The sequence below is a fragment of the Volvox carteri genome (assembly GCF_000143455.1).
Source record: "Volvox carteri f. nagariensis unplaced genomic scaffold VOLCAscaffold_49, whole genome shotgun sequence".
NCBI classification, from domain to species: Eukaryota; Viridiplantae; Chlorophyta; class Chlorophyceae; order Chlamydomonadales; family Volvocaceae; genus Volvox; species Volvox carteri.
In genome coordinates, this window is record NW_003307592.1 from 606,095 (window position 1) to 619,711 (window position 13,617).

Here is a 13,617-nt window from a genome sequence, read left to right on the forward strand (position 1 = left end):
GCCCACCTGCTGCCGCAACGACGTCTCCAGATCGAGTCCCAACCGGTCCAAATGCAAGTAGCCATTGATACCATTTACGCCAGGATCAGACTGCCACCCATCAGAAGCGCCGCCGACAACGCTGCCGGCCCCCGCCCCGGCCCCCTCAGCCCCACTGCCGCCCTCAGCGTCACTGCCATCGGTTGCGGCTGTCTGCGGCTCAGCCCCGTGCCCCTGGCCCTGCCCCTCCTCAACGATCTGCGCCCGCCGCAGCGCTAGGTTGGTTGTTGATGGGCTTGTGAGGAGGCGCTCCACCATCCGGGGCACGTCGCTGCGTGCATTGCGTGTGGTGTGGGGGGTGGCCATGAGGGGTCGTGCGGGGTGAGGGTAAGGGGGCCGAACCGTCAGTACCTAGAGCGGATGTCATCTGGATAAATAAGTTCAAGAATCACTTACTTTTTAATTTCATCCTTTGCTTGTACTTTTAATACTTAGTTAATATCTTTATATGATTTTCACTGAATAAATTGTTTCGTTCTGGTAAGAAAAAGCTGATAAAAAGTTTCTTTAGCACAAAATGGACTTCTTGTTCTGCAAAGAAGATTACAAACAAAATTACTACGGTCTGGTTTGGTGGTGCTGTGTAATGTGACGAGACCAAGCTGAAAAGTAAGGGACATACAAATGCACGGGAGCATCTGACGCGTAGATGGTGCCCATACGCGCAACAGAACCACCCGGCAAGAACATGTAACCTCCGATCAAACCCCCTCCTTTCAACGTTTTCTATTTGAACATTTTCCAGTCGGAGGACATTGTCCTGGTCTCATCAAGGAGTTGCTTGGCCAGGACTTGCCAGTTTTTCGCTGGGGGTCATGGTACGGCATGGCAGTGGCGATTCCGTTGTTGGGCCCCCTGCTGCGTTTTATCACTTTCCTCCCGTGCCTGGTGTTTACTCACACCGTGGGTAATCGCGGAGTGTGGTCGGAGAGGCTGGGTAGTTCAGGGTGATGACCCATGCTGCGGTCGCTGCCGCCACCACCATCGCCACCGCCACTGCCGCTGGTTGTGCTGGGGGTTCCGGTTATGGTAGTTGTTTTAGTTGTGGACAGCAACGAGAGCAGCATGATGGCGACGGCCACACAGCAAGCCGCCAGGAGGATGACCCGACGGCGCGGCGGAACTGATGTGGGAAGGCAGAGGAGGTGGGCCGAGCCGGCGGTGTTGCCTGATGAGGCGCCACCGCCGCTGGCGCGGCTGAAGGCGCTTCGATGCATGAGAAGGAGGAATGAAACTGTGAACTGGTTTGGTGGTTGTTGTAGCCGGGCGTGAGGCTGTTTGGGTATTAGAGGAGGTAGGGGGATGCGTGCCAGAGCGCCGGTACAAGTGCGTAGCTGGGCCTTGGCTGGGCGCACCAATCGCTGTTGGAAGTTTCGCGGCTCAAAGATTATTATTCCATGCGGAGAAATTGTTCCCACGAAGATTGCAGCTGTCGATAGTGAAGAACAATATAGTCTAGATGGATTTTAAAAAGAAAAACCTTGCACGCGGTTCTAGGTGGCTCAAACGTGGAATCCTTTTTGTGCAGTGCTATTCTACGTAAAAAGCCGTCGATTGTCAGATTGCATACGGGCCGGCGGGCTTTCTATTGCGTACAGATTGCCAAGGAGAGCGGTTCAGCTGGGTTCAGCAGCGTCTAGCTCGCGTGAAAGTATTCATCGGGCAATTGGCAGTCATTTAATTCTAAAAACTCGTTCAGAGCAACATTTTTGCGATCCTGTGTGTGGAGTACAGCAAAGCCCTTTGAGCCAGGGCAGAAAAGTGAGATCTATATGACCGCAACCTCGGACCTGGACATGTCAAAACGCTTTCTTCCCGGCCCTTTGCGACCTGAAGGTTACCAGAGTTTGGGCGATCACCCATACTATATTCAACTTGAATAACCCACTGAGGAAGGGCAGCTGTTTCTAATGCAAGTAAACTCGCGACCCGCGGGTCCTACATGACCGCAGCTCACACGGTAGATTGAGACCACCTTCTTATGTCCAAGGGAGCAAGTAAGTTGTTGCTCCATATTAAGCAAAGCTTTCGAAAGTACCTTGCCACTGAAATACTTTGCCATCTGAAGAGATCAGACAGGAGGCTGCTTACGATATGTGGAGCTTCCAAGTCTTCACATGGCTCCTGCGTCAGCATGATGGCTGCATGGTCCAATGCATCAATTTAGGTTAACTGAAAAGCACTAAAAATTGAATAGGTATCAAGAGGCTTGGAGCTGGTACCAGGTAACATTTACCAAAGGATGCTACTGAATGCGATGCGATGCGACCTCCGCAACTCTTCTTCCTCCGCAACTCTTCTCAGTGCATGGAACGCATGGTAAGGCAGCGCCGGCACATGGCTATTTTCCTTGTAATAACGTGGGTAACCTGACGTACTGCGGCAATAATGGATCATTATGGGGCCTTGCAAGAAAGCGCGGGAAACATGAGGCTGGATCCCGCACACGAAATGCAAGGTGACGCAAACACACCTCCATTTTCCTGCAGAATGCGCGCGACGAGGACAGATGAAAGCTCATGACCACAGCAAGCAAGTAACAATTAAATCTGTTGTGGCCTCTTCTGCTGGGAGCTGCTCCAAACAGTCTTCCACACGAAATATCCCTTTCCCCGATCCGCCCCAAATATTTACTTGTCTCTGCAACAGATTTAAGACCATTCCCAAGGCACAGGTCTACACAGCCGCCGCCGCCGCAGCAGCAGCCGCTGCTGCGCACAAAGTCCACAGGTTGCGCCCATGACCATCTCTGAGGAGCGCTGCCCGCGGCGGGGTTCTGCAGCCGCGCAACCCGGCTCCTCCTCTTCCTCATTTTTTGCGGAGCCAGGAGCGCCTTCACGACATGCATCTATAGAAATCGGAAATTATGAAGAAAAAACGTCAGAGCAGCGACAGCAGCAAGAACAACAGCGGTTGGAACAGCAAGAGCTTGCTAGCGGAGATGCTCCAAACAGCGAGGAAGAGTACCTGTACACAGCAGAAGGACTGGCAAACCTTGCTGGTCCGCTGAATCCTTGCCACGTGCCAACTTGCCTGGACCTCTTCCGGCGACGCAAAAAGTCAAAGGGTTCCTCTGATGGCTTCTTTCGACGTCTTGTTAAGACATGTAGGTTACGCATCTGTACTTGTTTAAATGTTGCGTTGCTTAACGAACGCAGAGCGATAAATTTACCGTCATGAAAATTTTAGGCATCGCTCCTGGTCAAGAAGTGTGGGCCGCCGGCTTTAGGGTAACACTTTTATTCGAAGGCTTTGCACGCCGCGGCAAAATTGGGTCGATACTGATCCAAGCAAGCCTGTCCACAATCCTCCTAATGGCCATTTTCGCGCGTGGCCATAACCCCTCACTGTACCCGCATTCAAGGGCGCCAAGGCTGTGCAGGGCAGTCCGCCACGATTTCCCATCTGGGTCGGCCACCACCATGTTCCCATGCTTTTATATTTTTGTAATTTATACTTTTCACTTCACTCGTTTTCGCTTTCCTCTCAGCATCCCCTTTCCACTTACTGTCCTGATGCTTTTTCAAATTTTTAAATTTTCAAATCTTTCATTTCCTGCGGGGACGCGATCTGCCGCGATCATTACGGCCTTTACAAAGCCCGCCGCCTTCATACGTGCGTACGTGTCCGCGTGTCTTTTTATAAACCTCCGTATGCAATTGTATTCCGTGAACAGGGAGAAGTCGCTCTGTGCCGGAGAGTTGCGAGTCCTCATCCGCGGAAGCGGAGGCTGGACAGCGGAGCCGCAGCCGCTGGACGTCAAGGCGATCCAGCGACGTTTCCGAGGACGAGCGGAGGGCGGTGGCGGCGGCGTACGGCAAAGCGCACGGCACGGAAGCCGCGGCGGCGAAGACTCGGCTGGTGCCGTTCTTCGCTTCATCTTCTGCCGCCGCCAGCGCCGGTGGTGCCGCTGAAATTCGGGAAACGTTCGGTGCGGGACCGGCTGAGCTGTCCGGGGCGCTGACCTACACCGCCGCCGAAAGTAGCGCCGTTGCCGCCGCCGCAGCTGCCGCAGCCGCGGCTCGCCGACCCGCGCTGCTGGCGCATTCAGCGGAAGGTTGCGTTGCATCGACTCTGCAGCTCTCCCCACCTCGGCTAGATGTGCTGCGGGACCGCGTCCCGCGGCCGTCCCGTTTGGCGGCTGCAGGCAGCACAGCGCCGCCGCCGGCTGCTGCGGAATCATCACCGCCTCATGACTTGTACGACAGGAACTACTATAGCAGTACGGCTGGGAGGTGTCTCGACATCTGGCATCAGGGTCAGGCGAATGCTTTGGCAGTGGCCCCTGTTGACGCTGCTGGCGGCAGCGACCATCAGCTGCCGTACAGCTGCCAGCTACAACGGGAGCAAGGGCTGCGTCTGCCGGCTCTGCCACAGTCCCGGGAGGGCTGCTCGTCCGAGGGCAGAAGCGATGGCTTCCGCGGCGTCGGCGTCGGCGTCGGCGTCGATTTGTACGGCGGCTCCGTTGCCGACGGAGGCTGCAGGCTGTCTCAGCCAAACTACCTCACCGTCCCGTCAAGCAGCCACGGCCTGGCGAGCAGCCGCAGCGCCAGCGGGGGCAGCAGCAGTGGCAACGACAGTAATAGTACGAATAGCGGCAGCGGCCGTACTAGCGCAAGCATCAGCGGTAGCAGCACCGCTAGTAGCGCCGTCGGCAGGTACGGCGCCGCCGAAGCTGCCGCGGATGAGCTCGGGCTGTTGGTGCTATCGGCAGCTCTGGCGCCGCGGTCAACAGCTCAGCACGAGACCAACGACCTGCCGGATCAACATTTAGTAGTGATGGGTTCGTCGTCGTCGGCGGGTACGGCACCGATGGCCCCGCCGCCGCCCCTGTCGCCGTCATCTTGGCGCCGTACCTCCGACACAGCGAACGTGGACGAGAGTACGGCCGGTGTTGCTGGAAGATTGCATTACGGCAACCGCGGCGTGATTCACAGGGGTCACAGCCGACGGCCACATCGGCATGGCGGTGGCGGCAGCGCCGTCGCTGTCGCCGCCATGTACGTGCCAGAACGCCAGAGACCGGTCACTTCTATGCAGCCGCCGCCGGCGCCGCCGCTGCCTTCTGGTGCCTACGACGACGGGCTGGTTAGGATGCAGTCTGACATAGGGCCCAGGTCAGCGCCGGATCAAGTAGTGGCGGCGGCGCTGCTGGCGGCGCAGGCGCCGCCACCTCCGTACGCCGCATTTACCGGGCAGCATAGTCCCGATGCAGGAGCAAGGTCACTAGCCCTGGTCTTATTAGAGTCCGCGACCTCATCGCCGCAGGAGTCCACAGCCGCAGCTGCACTGATCACCCCCAGCAGCGCCAGCAGCTCCAGCAGTAGCAGCGGCGGCGACAGCGGCGGCGGCGGCGGCGGCAACGACGGCGATGGAAGCCGGTGGACGCGGTCCGTCGACGCCCGCAACGAGGAGCTCCACGACGTCCTGTACGGCAACGCGAGAAGGCGAGGTCCGATACTGGCCGGAGCTTCTGGCAGCATCCGCAGCGCCGCTTCCGCGACCGCAACCTCCGCCGCAACCTCCGAAATCGGTCCTACCGCGCGACGACGACTCCCTCCTCGCTCCCCATCATCGCCATTGTTGACTAGCGGCCGCAGCGGCGGCGGCGGCGGCGGTGCTGCCAGATGCGTCCCTCCGGAGCTCTTCGGCTCCCCACGTCGCTGTCCCGTGCACAGCCCCTTCCAGCCCCTGTCATTACAGCCGCAAGGAACAGCAATACCACTATCCGCACTGTCGCAGGCGCCGCTACCGCCGCCGTACAGCCGTCCGCCACGGCCGCCGCCGCCGCCGCCGCCACCACTGCCTCGCTCCGAAGGCATTATTACTACTGCTGCGGCGGCCGCCGCCGCCGCCACCACTCCAGCCAGCTCCGCCCCGGAATTGCTGTTCCCACGCGGCGGCAGTAGCGCTACTGCACGCTATTGCCTCAGCCGCTGCGCCAGTTGGGGCTCTCTAGACGCGGCAGCGGACGGCACGCCGCCGCCGGCGCTGGCCGGATTCGAGACTGCCAATTCGTGTTCGGAGCTGTCCTTACCTCACGCCGCTGCCGCCGCCACCACCGTGGCCATGCGCCCGGCTCCGCCGCCGCTACCACAGCCGCCGCCAGCCTTACATGCCAGGGTGCCTGCCGCCCTCTCCCTCTCCCTCTCCCTCGCCCACTCCCTCGCCGTGACTTCCAGCTGCCCCGACCTAAGGGATTGTCGCCACGCCAGCTGGGGCTCGAGTAACTCCCTGGACGCCCTGATGCCGTCCAGTACCGTTGAACCCACCATCACCATTCCGGCCGCTACCAGGACATCCACACCCACCGCCGGCTTGTGTGTGCCACCGCCGGCCCCGCCGGGTCCCACCGCACAGCCGGGCAGGGGACAGGGCTCCCCGGGTGCTGCGCATGCGCATGTACATTCGGACCCTGCGGGCTTAGGGTCAGTATCCCTGGCTGGGGCTGGGGGTCAGTGCGGGGCTGGGACGGAACAAACGGAAGGCAGGTCTCGGGAAGGCGATGGGGTTAGCGGCGCACACGCTGCCTCGCAACTGGCACCCTGGTGCCCGGTCACAGCCGCAGCCGCAGCCGCAACCGCAGCCGCAGCCGCAACCGCAACCGCAACCGCAACCGCAGCCGCAAATGAGAATAAAAACGATATATATACCAAAAGCCAGGCGCCAGGGCCAAGTGCAGAACCTGCACGGCCGCTGTGCCGTACCGGCACCACAGGCGACGCGGGGGGTGTCGTACAGGCTCAGTACGGCGGCGGTACCGGGAGCGCCGCAGGTGTCCGCTGCGATGACGGGGAAGAGGAGGACCAAGAGGAGCTGTCGCTGCCGCCTTTGGCCATGGCGCGGTCCTGGAGCTGCGAGAACTTGGCTGGGGGGCCCAGCACGTGGGCGGACTGTCGTACAGCGGTAGATGAGCCGGGGCCCCCTCTGCAGCCTTCCTCTCCTTTGCGATCATTGGCCTCTTTAGCGCAGCCTCAGTCGCCACAGCCGCTGTCGTCGGCCGAGAGGATATCTGTGGTGGTGGTGGTGGCGGCGAGCCTGCAGACTCAGAGCAGCCAAGAAGATACGGGGAAGGACTCCACTCGAGGCGCAAGGCAGGAACAGGCTCAAGGTCAAGCCCACTGTCAAGGTCAGGGCCAGGTAGCGGACGGGCTGCCGGCACCGCCCGGCGCCGGCTTATCAACTGTGGGTGCGCGCGTGCGGGAGGCTCAGCGGCGGGCGGCGGAGCGACTGTTACTGCGGAAACAGCAGCAGCAGCAGCAGCTGGAAGAACAGCAGCGGGAGCAGCAGCAGCAGCAGCAGCTGCAGCTGGAAGAACAGCAGCAGCAGCAGCGAGAGCAGCAGCAGCAGGAGGTCGTCACTGGCAGGTCAGGGGAGATGGAAGTTATTTGCGAGGCCGTGCCTGGGGGCCAGGGGCCGCTGCTGCGGCCACCGGCGCCATCGCTAGCCGAACGGCCCCCACGCGGCTCAACGGGGAGCCAGGAACCCGATTTAGAGCTAATTGCATCGAATCGTGGCGAGGATGGTGAGAACTCTAACCGCCAACTGTCGGTGCAGGCGCCTTTGCCGCCGCTGCCGCCGTTGCCGCCAGCGCCTGCAGCGGCAACGGGGCCACAGCAGCAGCAACGAGTTAGGCACTGGCTCGATCAGGATTCAAGCCAAAGCCTGAATCCGGATCCAGAAAAAAATCTGGATCCCGACGCCCAGCTGGATTTGCTGCTACAGCAGCTGATCAGGGCGGCGGCGCCAGCAGGATACGGTCGCTCCGACACCCAAGATCCTCCGTACGTTTCCAATCGAGGTCGTTCGGGGCGCGCTCCGGCGGGTCCACCGTCGCAGCAACAGGCGCGCTTGCCGGCCGTCGCCAACGCCGCCGCCATTGCTGCCGCCGCCAGCGTTCAAGGAAGTGTCGTACGGTGCACGTCAGATTGGACGACGGAGCAGTCGGCGACGTTGGCGATGGCAACGGCGGCGGCGGAGGAGGAGGCCGAGGCGGCGGCGGAGCAGGCGGAAGGTCAGATTTTTCGGACATCCAAATTCCTCCCAACGCCGCCTCCGGGGTCCATATTTGCCAGCGCAGGCAGGCGGGGGCTTGAAGCCTGGGCCAACGCCGCAGCGGCGCTGGGCCCCGGCGGGCCGCCGCCGCCGCCGTACTGGGCACGCCGCCGCCCATTAGTGACGTCACCAACGAGGCACCGCAACAGTGGTGGCGGCGGTGGCGGCCGCTTGTCCAGCTCAGCGTCCAATATGATGGCCCCGCGGCCACAGCTGGGCTGGCAGGTCCGGCCGGGCGCTGCCGAAATGTGGAGAAGTGACGGCGGCGGCGGCGGCCGTACATCTGCTACCAGTAACGTACTTGCGGCGCCGCTTCACGGCGCCTTCGCGGCGCACCCGACGGGGTATCTTGGGAAGACCGCTGTCCATGGGGCCCGTACGCAGCTCTTTGAGAATTGGGGCGCGACGGCGGCGGCGGCGGCGGTGGCGACAGCTGCGATTAGCAGCGGCGGCGGGCGTGGGACGATCGGTGAACCTGACGATGATGACGAGACGAGCTGTCGAATTAGGCAGCTGGCGGCGCGGCGGCGGAGCCGCGCCGGTACAGCGGGCGCTTCTGGAACTTGCACCTCCGCCTCCGCCATCGTCTCCGCGTCTGCCGCGGCTTTGGCGATGGCTGCTGACGCCGCCCCATCGGCGGCCGCTGTGGCGGACCGCCGTCGCCGGCTCTCGGAGTCCGGCATGGGCTCACGTTCAGGTGGTTGGGGTTTCGGCGCAGGCGCCGCTCCTGTTGCGTACGGTAGTGGCAATGCTGACGTCACCACCAAGGCGCGCGGCATGTCGAACAGCACCAACGGCGTCGGTGGCAGCGGACGAGACGCAATCGTACGATACGCGCTGTCGGAGCTGTCGAAGCTCGAGGCGCTGATCCGCGTGTCGAACATGACGCCCGACGACGCAGCTGCTGTACAACAGGTACGACCGGTGGCCGTACGGGAGGTGACTTTTAGGATGTACCGCGTAGAATTTGGGTGTAGAGTTCGATGGATGACACTGATGGAACACAACGTCGTGACGGACACACCATTCACGTCTCTCGCGAATCAGCTACCGCCGCACACAGGCAGCTTCAGTAGGAACCTCACACCTCTACTACTGTATAACCTTTGCTCAGTTGCCATTTCCTTTTTGTTGTCCTTGCTGTCCCGAAACATGCTTTTTAGTTTGAAAAACAGACGATGCCAGCAGAAATACGTATGTTGTTACAGGGTGGTATAGCTTCACCTGCTCTCCCCTGCGAGAGGGGCACCCATCCAATCCATTCACCCCATCCGACTTCAGAGTGTATTCGTTGGGTTCGGCAACACACCACCAGCATCCAACCAAATCTAGCGGATCAACGGCGCCTCAACTTAATTCCTGGTCAGCTCGCAATATGTATGTATGCAAATGCAAATGCAGAAAGAACGGAAGTTTGTCCTTTTCAAACGGACATCGGATTCTCGTTTTTCAGCCGCCCTGGAGCTCCCTCCACCTCGGAAACGATGTTGTTCCTTACCTGGCTAATCTGTACGACACCGTACGTACGTGCAGGTAGTCCTAACGGAACTGTTGGAGCGCATCAACAATTCTTCTACCACTGCCGCTACTGCCGCTCCTGCGGCGGCGGCGGCGGCGGACGGTACGACGCTTGGCGAGAACAGAGGAGAAGTCGGTCGTGGTGGCGGCGGCCGAAGCCGACCGGGTGGAGGTGGCGGAGGTGGAGGTGGCGGAGGTGGAGGCGGAGGTGTATCTGAAGTAACCCCCAGCAGTGTCGTGGCGGACATGTGGAGCGTGTTGAGCCTCTGCTTCGACGGCGCTGGTCCGCCTCTGTCACCCTCCGGGGAGTTTGGTCACCACCATCATCAGCGGCAGGAACAGCAGCAGAAGCAGCAGGAGCGTGGAGGAGGGGGTAAAGGGGGCGGGATGCAGCCCGAACAGCCCCCGAAGGAGCTGCTGCAGCAGCAAGGGGTCCAGCAACAGCAGCAGCAGCTGCAGCTGCAGCGGCGGCGGCGGCGGCCGCAATCCGTATCGCGATCCGAGCCAGGTATCGGTCTGGAGCTGTCCCGTAGCGCACCCCTGCATGCTAGAGAAACCGGCTTCCTCGGCAACGTGTACGGCAGTAGTCATGGCCATGCACAGGACGAGGCGGGCGCAGTTCTGGCGGCGGCGCCGCTTGGTGCGGCGGGGAGTATGCCGTACAGCTTTGGCTGCAATAGCAGTAGCTGCAGCGACGATGGCAGCGGCGGTGGTCAACGGCGCTGCGGCCGGTTCCCGCCCCCGGATCGCCCGCGGCCAGCGGCGGGGCCGTCGGCGGCGGGTGCTGGTTCCGGAGCGATTTCGAAAGAGGATTGGAGCTACTTGGCGGGTATCGTTCTCGCGCAGGCCGACAGCAGTAGCAGTAGCAGCAGTAGCAACATCAGCCTTAGCAAAGGCGGCGACGGTAGCGAGGCGTACGGCAGAGGCGTTGATGACGGTTGCCGCCATCTGCGTTCCCGAAGCGGCAGGCGGCGGCGGCGGTCTCGGGCTGCGTCTCGTAGTACAGTTGCCGCCGACAGGCCGCGGGCTCGTGCAGACTCCGGCACCGACGGATACGGCGGCGGCGGCGGCGGCGGTGGCAATCGCCGCGGCGGTGCGTACGGATGGCGCTCCGGGACAAGTGGCGGAGGCGGAAGCAGCATCTTCGGATCGTGCGACAATCAGTTCGATATGCTGGACAAATGGCTGGACCAGGTGGTTACGCTGCATCTGTCAGCGGAAACATCATCCTCTGTGACGGAACCGGCGGCGGCGCTGGCGGCGTTGGCGTTGGCGGCAGCACCTGCCGGCACCACCACAGTCGGCACCACCACTGCCAGATCTGGCGGCGGCGGCGACGGACACAGCAGCGAGTTGCGTGCCGTACATGCCAACACCTCCACGGTGCCGTCGCGCCTCGCCGGCGTGGGCATCACAGATCTCGCTGTGGCCGATGAGCCGCCACAGACATTACCATCAACGCTTCAACTCAACCATCAACAGCTTTCGCCGCGACCACCAGCACCACCACCAGCACCACCGCCACCGCCCGCGCCAACGGCGGCACCAACGGCGGCAGCGACCCAACCTCGGGAGGATGTCGTACCGTCGTCCTTATCAGGGCAGACACAGCTGTACGGCAGCGGCGTCTCCATTCCATGCAGCCCGGGTACCTTTGCAGTTTACAGCCATTTCTACAACCAACGAAATCTGGTCGCTATGGCTCTCGAGCCGGCCGCTCCGCCCGCTGCGGCAGCAGGCGTTGTTATATCTCCAAGCAAGCGGCGGCGGCGGCGGCCCAGGCGGCAGCCTCGGTACGGCATGCAGGTATGCGGTAGTAGCGACGGCAGCGGCTTGTGCGAAGACGTTGATTCGTCGGACCGTTGGGGCCAGGAAGAGGATGACGGCGCCGCTGGTGTCCGAGGCGGCAAAGACGCAGAGCCGCCGCCGCCCAAGTTGCCTGCCACTCTTCTAGAGCAAAACTGCGGGAGAGCTACGGTGCAGGAGACGGCCGTACAAACCGCTGCAGAAGCGGGACCGGGGCATATCCGTACAGAACAGACGCAAGCGACGGAGCCGAAGGCTGTAGCGCCGGTGCCGCTGCAGCCTTCGCCGCCGCCGTCGCCGCCAACTGCGATAAGACCGCGGCCACCGCCTTCACCTCCAGGCCCTCCGCCGCTGCCACTTTTCGTACAAGCTCATGCGCCGGCGGTCGTGCGCCCGCCACAACTGCTGCCGCCGCCGCCGCCCCCTGGCCCGCCGCCGCCACCACCTGTCGCGCACGCTGTCGTTGCGCGACCGGCGATTCTACCGCCGCGTCCGCCACCGCCGCCGCCGCCGCCGCCGGTCATCGGCCGCGTCAAGTCCCTGCCAGTGCTACATCCGCTTCAGAATGTGCCGCCGCCGCCGCCGCCGCCGCCGCAATCGTCTTCTCAACCTGGCCGTACTGCGGATCAGCTACAGCAGGATCGGCAGCAGCAGGGCCAGCAAATCCAGCAGCATGAGCTCCTTCCGCCACCGCTGCCTCTGCTGCCATCGCGTCATCGGGGCACCCTGGTCGGTCCACCGCCGGCTGCCGGCCTCGCCAAGCGCATGGGCAGCTCCTACGGGGTGCAGCGCTATCCGAAGGTACGACGGCTGGTACGACATGGTTCACTTTAATTTTGTGCTGGCTATATAACAATTTCTTGGTGAAGGTTTTTGTTAGCGTTGTTAGGTTTAATTCATTTTTGTTCTGATGTGGGGATAAGTCGTACGGAGCTGTTGTGGGGCCGTGTCCCGCCAGTGGGCCCCGCGCCACCAAAACAGCGGTACCCTCTGTTCGGGTGTCCTCCAACAAAACAGTAGAACAAAACACGAAATCAGAGCTCACCACAAAACCTCCGTGTTGAAAAGCGCTATCCGCTCGTGAAGAGGCCCACCGGGGGCCCCCAGCTGTACCTCCTTCAAGAGCTCACATCACAAATCTTCCAAACCAGGGGAAACCATCACTCCCTAGGCGGCGTGCTCACTCACCCACTCACCCACCTTCACCCACCCAACCACCCACCTAACCACCTTCACCTACCCCACCAACCAACCAACCACCCACGTGCAGGTCATCGCGCTGCATCAGGAGCTGCGAAGGGCCCTCATGGCCGCCGCCCAGCCAGACGGACCGCGAGGGGGGGGAGCCGCCGGAGCCGGCAAAGGAAGTGGCAATGGCTGGCGGGGCGGCGGGTGCGTAGAGAGCCGGCACACACACACATACACATACACACACATACACACACATTCACACACATTCACACACATGCACACATACACACATACACACACATACACACACATACACACACATACACACACATACACACACATACACACACATACACACACATACACACACATACACACACATACACACGCTTCCATCAAAACGCACCTGTGCATGGCGTGCATGATGCGCGGTTGGACTTAGAGCTCCAACACCGATGCAAGTTGTAGCATGCATCTTCCGGGATCAGTACATCTCCCCCCCCTCCGGTGTGTGTGTGTGGTTCGTCTTGCCCCCCCCTCTGGCCAGTGCCGGTCACGCCTTAGGTGGGGCCTTCGGTGTTTGCCTCAGTGCTGTGCTCGGGAGGGGAGGGACCCGGCGACTTGTCGGCCCTATTGTCCGACCCGGCTCTCACCCCCAACCCCATCTGCCGCACCACTCTTTCCTTGGCAGCAGCTTCACTCGCTCACGTGGTTCGTCTCCCCCCCCCTTACCCCTCTCCACATCTACATGCAGAACGGCCGGCGGCGGGTCAGCGGGCTCTGGTCGGCTGGTGGATGAAATGAACGCAAAGTCGGCCTACCAGCGGCAGGTGGCAGAGCACGCGGAGAGGTACGGCCGGTTGTACAGTGTCGTACAGCGGACGCGGTGTACAGCAGCCCATGTGCATACTACGACGTACAGTATGCAGGGGCTGGTTTTAGAGCTGGTTACTGTTTTGTTTGATTGGGATGGTAGAGAACTGAAAGGGACATGACTTGAATCCCATC

General features: G+C 61.5%; 2 protein-coding genes across 2 annotated transcripts in view; one reads left to right on the forward strand and one right to left on the reverse strand.

Moving 5' to 3' along the window:
- Nucleotides 1-1,256, reverse strand: part of VOLCADRAFT_96106 (uncharacterized protein) — a gene marked incomplete at both ends in the record, with an annotated part of 5,885 nt that extends 4,629 nt beyond the window's left edge. The window contains 2 exons of the mRNA XM_002955197.1: nucleotides 7-310; nucleotides 940-1,256. Coding sequence (XP_002955243.1) covers nucleotides 7-310; nucleotides 940-1,256 — 621 coding nt within the window. The remainder of the gene's footprint in view (nucleotides 1-6; nucleotides 311-939) is intronic.
- Nucleotides 1,257-2,020: 764 nt separating this feature from the next.
- The window catches only part of VOLCADRAFT_96107 (uncharacterized protein), a gene marked incomplete at both ends in the record, with an annotated part of 13,131 nt that continues 1,534 nt past the window's right edge, over nucleotides 2,021-13,617 (forward strand). Inside the window, 10 exons of the mRNA XM_002955142.1 lie at nucleotides 2,021-2,036; nucleotides 3,716-4,297; nucleotides 4,754-5,156; nucleotides 6,222-6,493; nucleotides 6,758-7,179; nucleotides 7,597-9,009; nucleotides 9,628-10,393; nucleotides 10,649-12,219; nucleotides 12,689-12,810; nucleotides 13,364-13,459. Of these exons, the coding sequence (XP_002955188.1) occupies nucleotides 2,021-2,036; nucleotides 3,716-4,297; nucleotides 4,754-5,156; nucleotides 6,222-6,493; nucleotides 6,758-7,179; nucleotides 7,597-9,009; nucleotides 9,628-10,393; nucleotides 10,649-12,219; nucleotides 12,689-12,810; nucleotides 13,364-13,459 (5,663 nt within the window). The remainder of the gene's footprint in view (nucleotides 2,037-3,715; nucleotides 4,298-4,753; nucleotides 5,157-6,221; nucleotides 6,494-6,757; nucleotides 7,180-7,596; nucleotides 9,010-9,627; nucleotides 10,394-10,648; nucleotides 12,220-12,688; nucleotides 12,811-13,363; nucleotides 13,460-13,617) is intronic.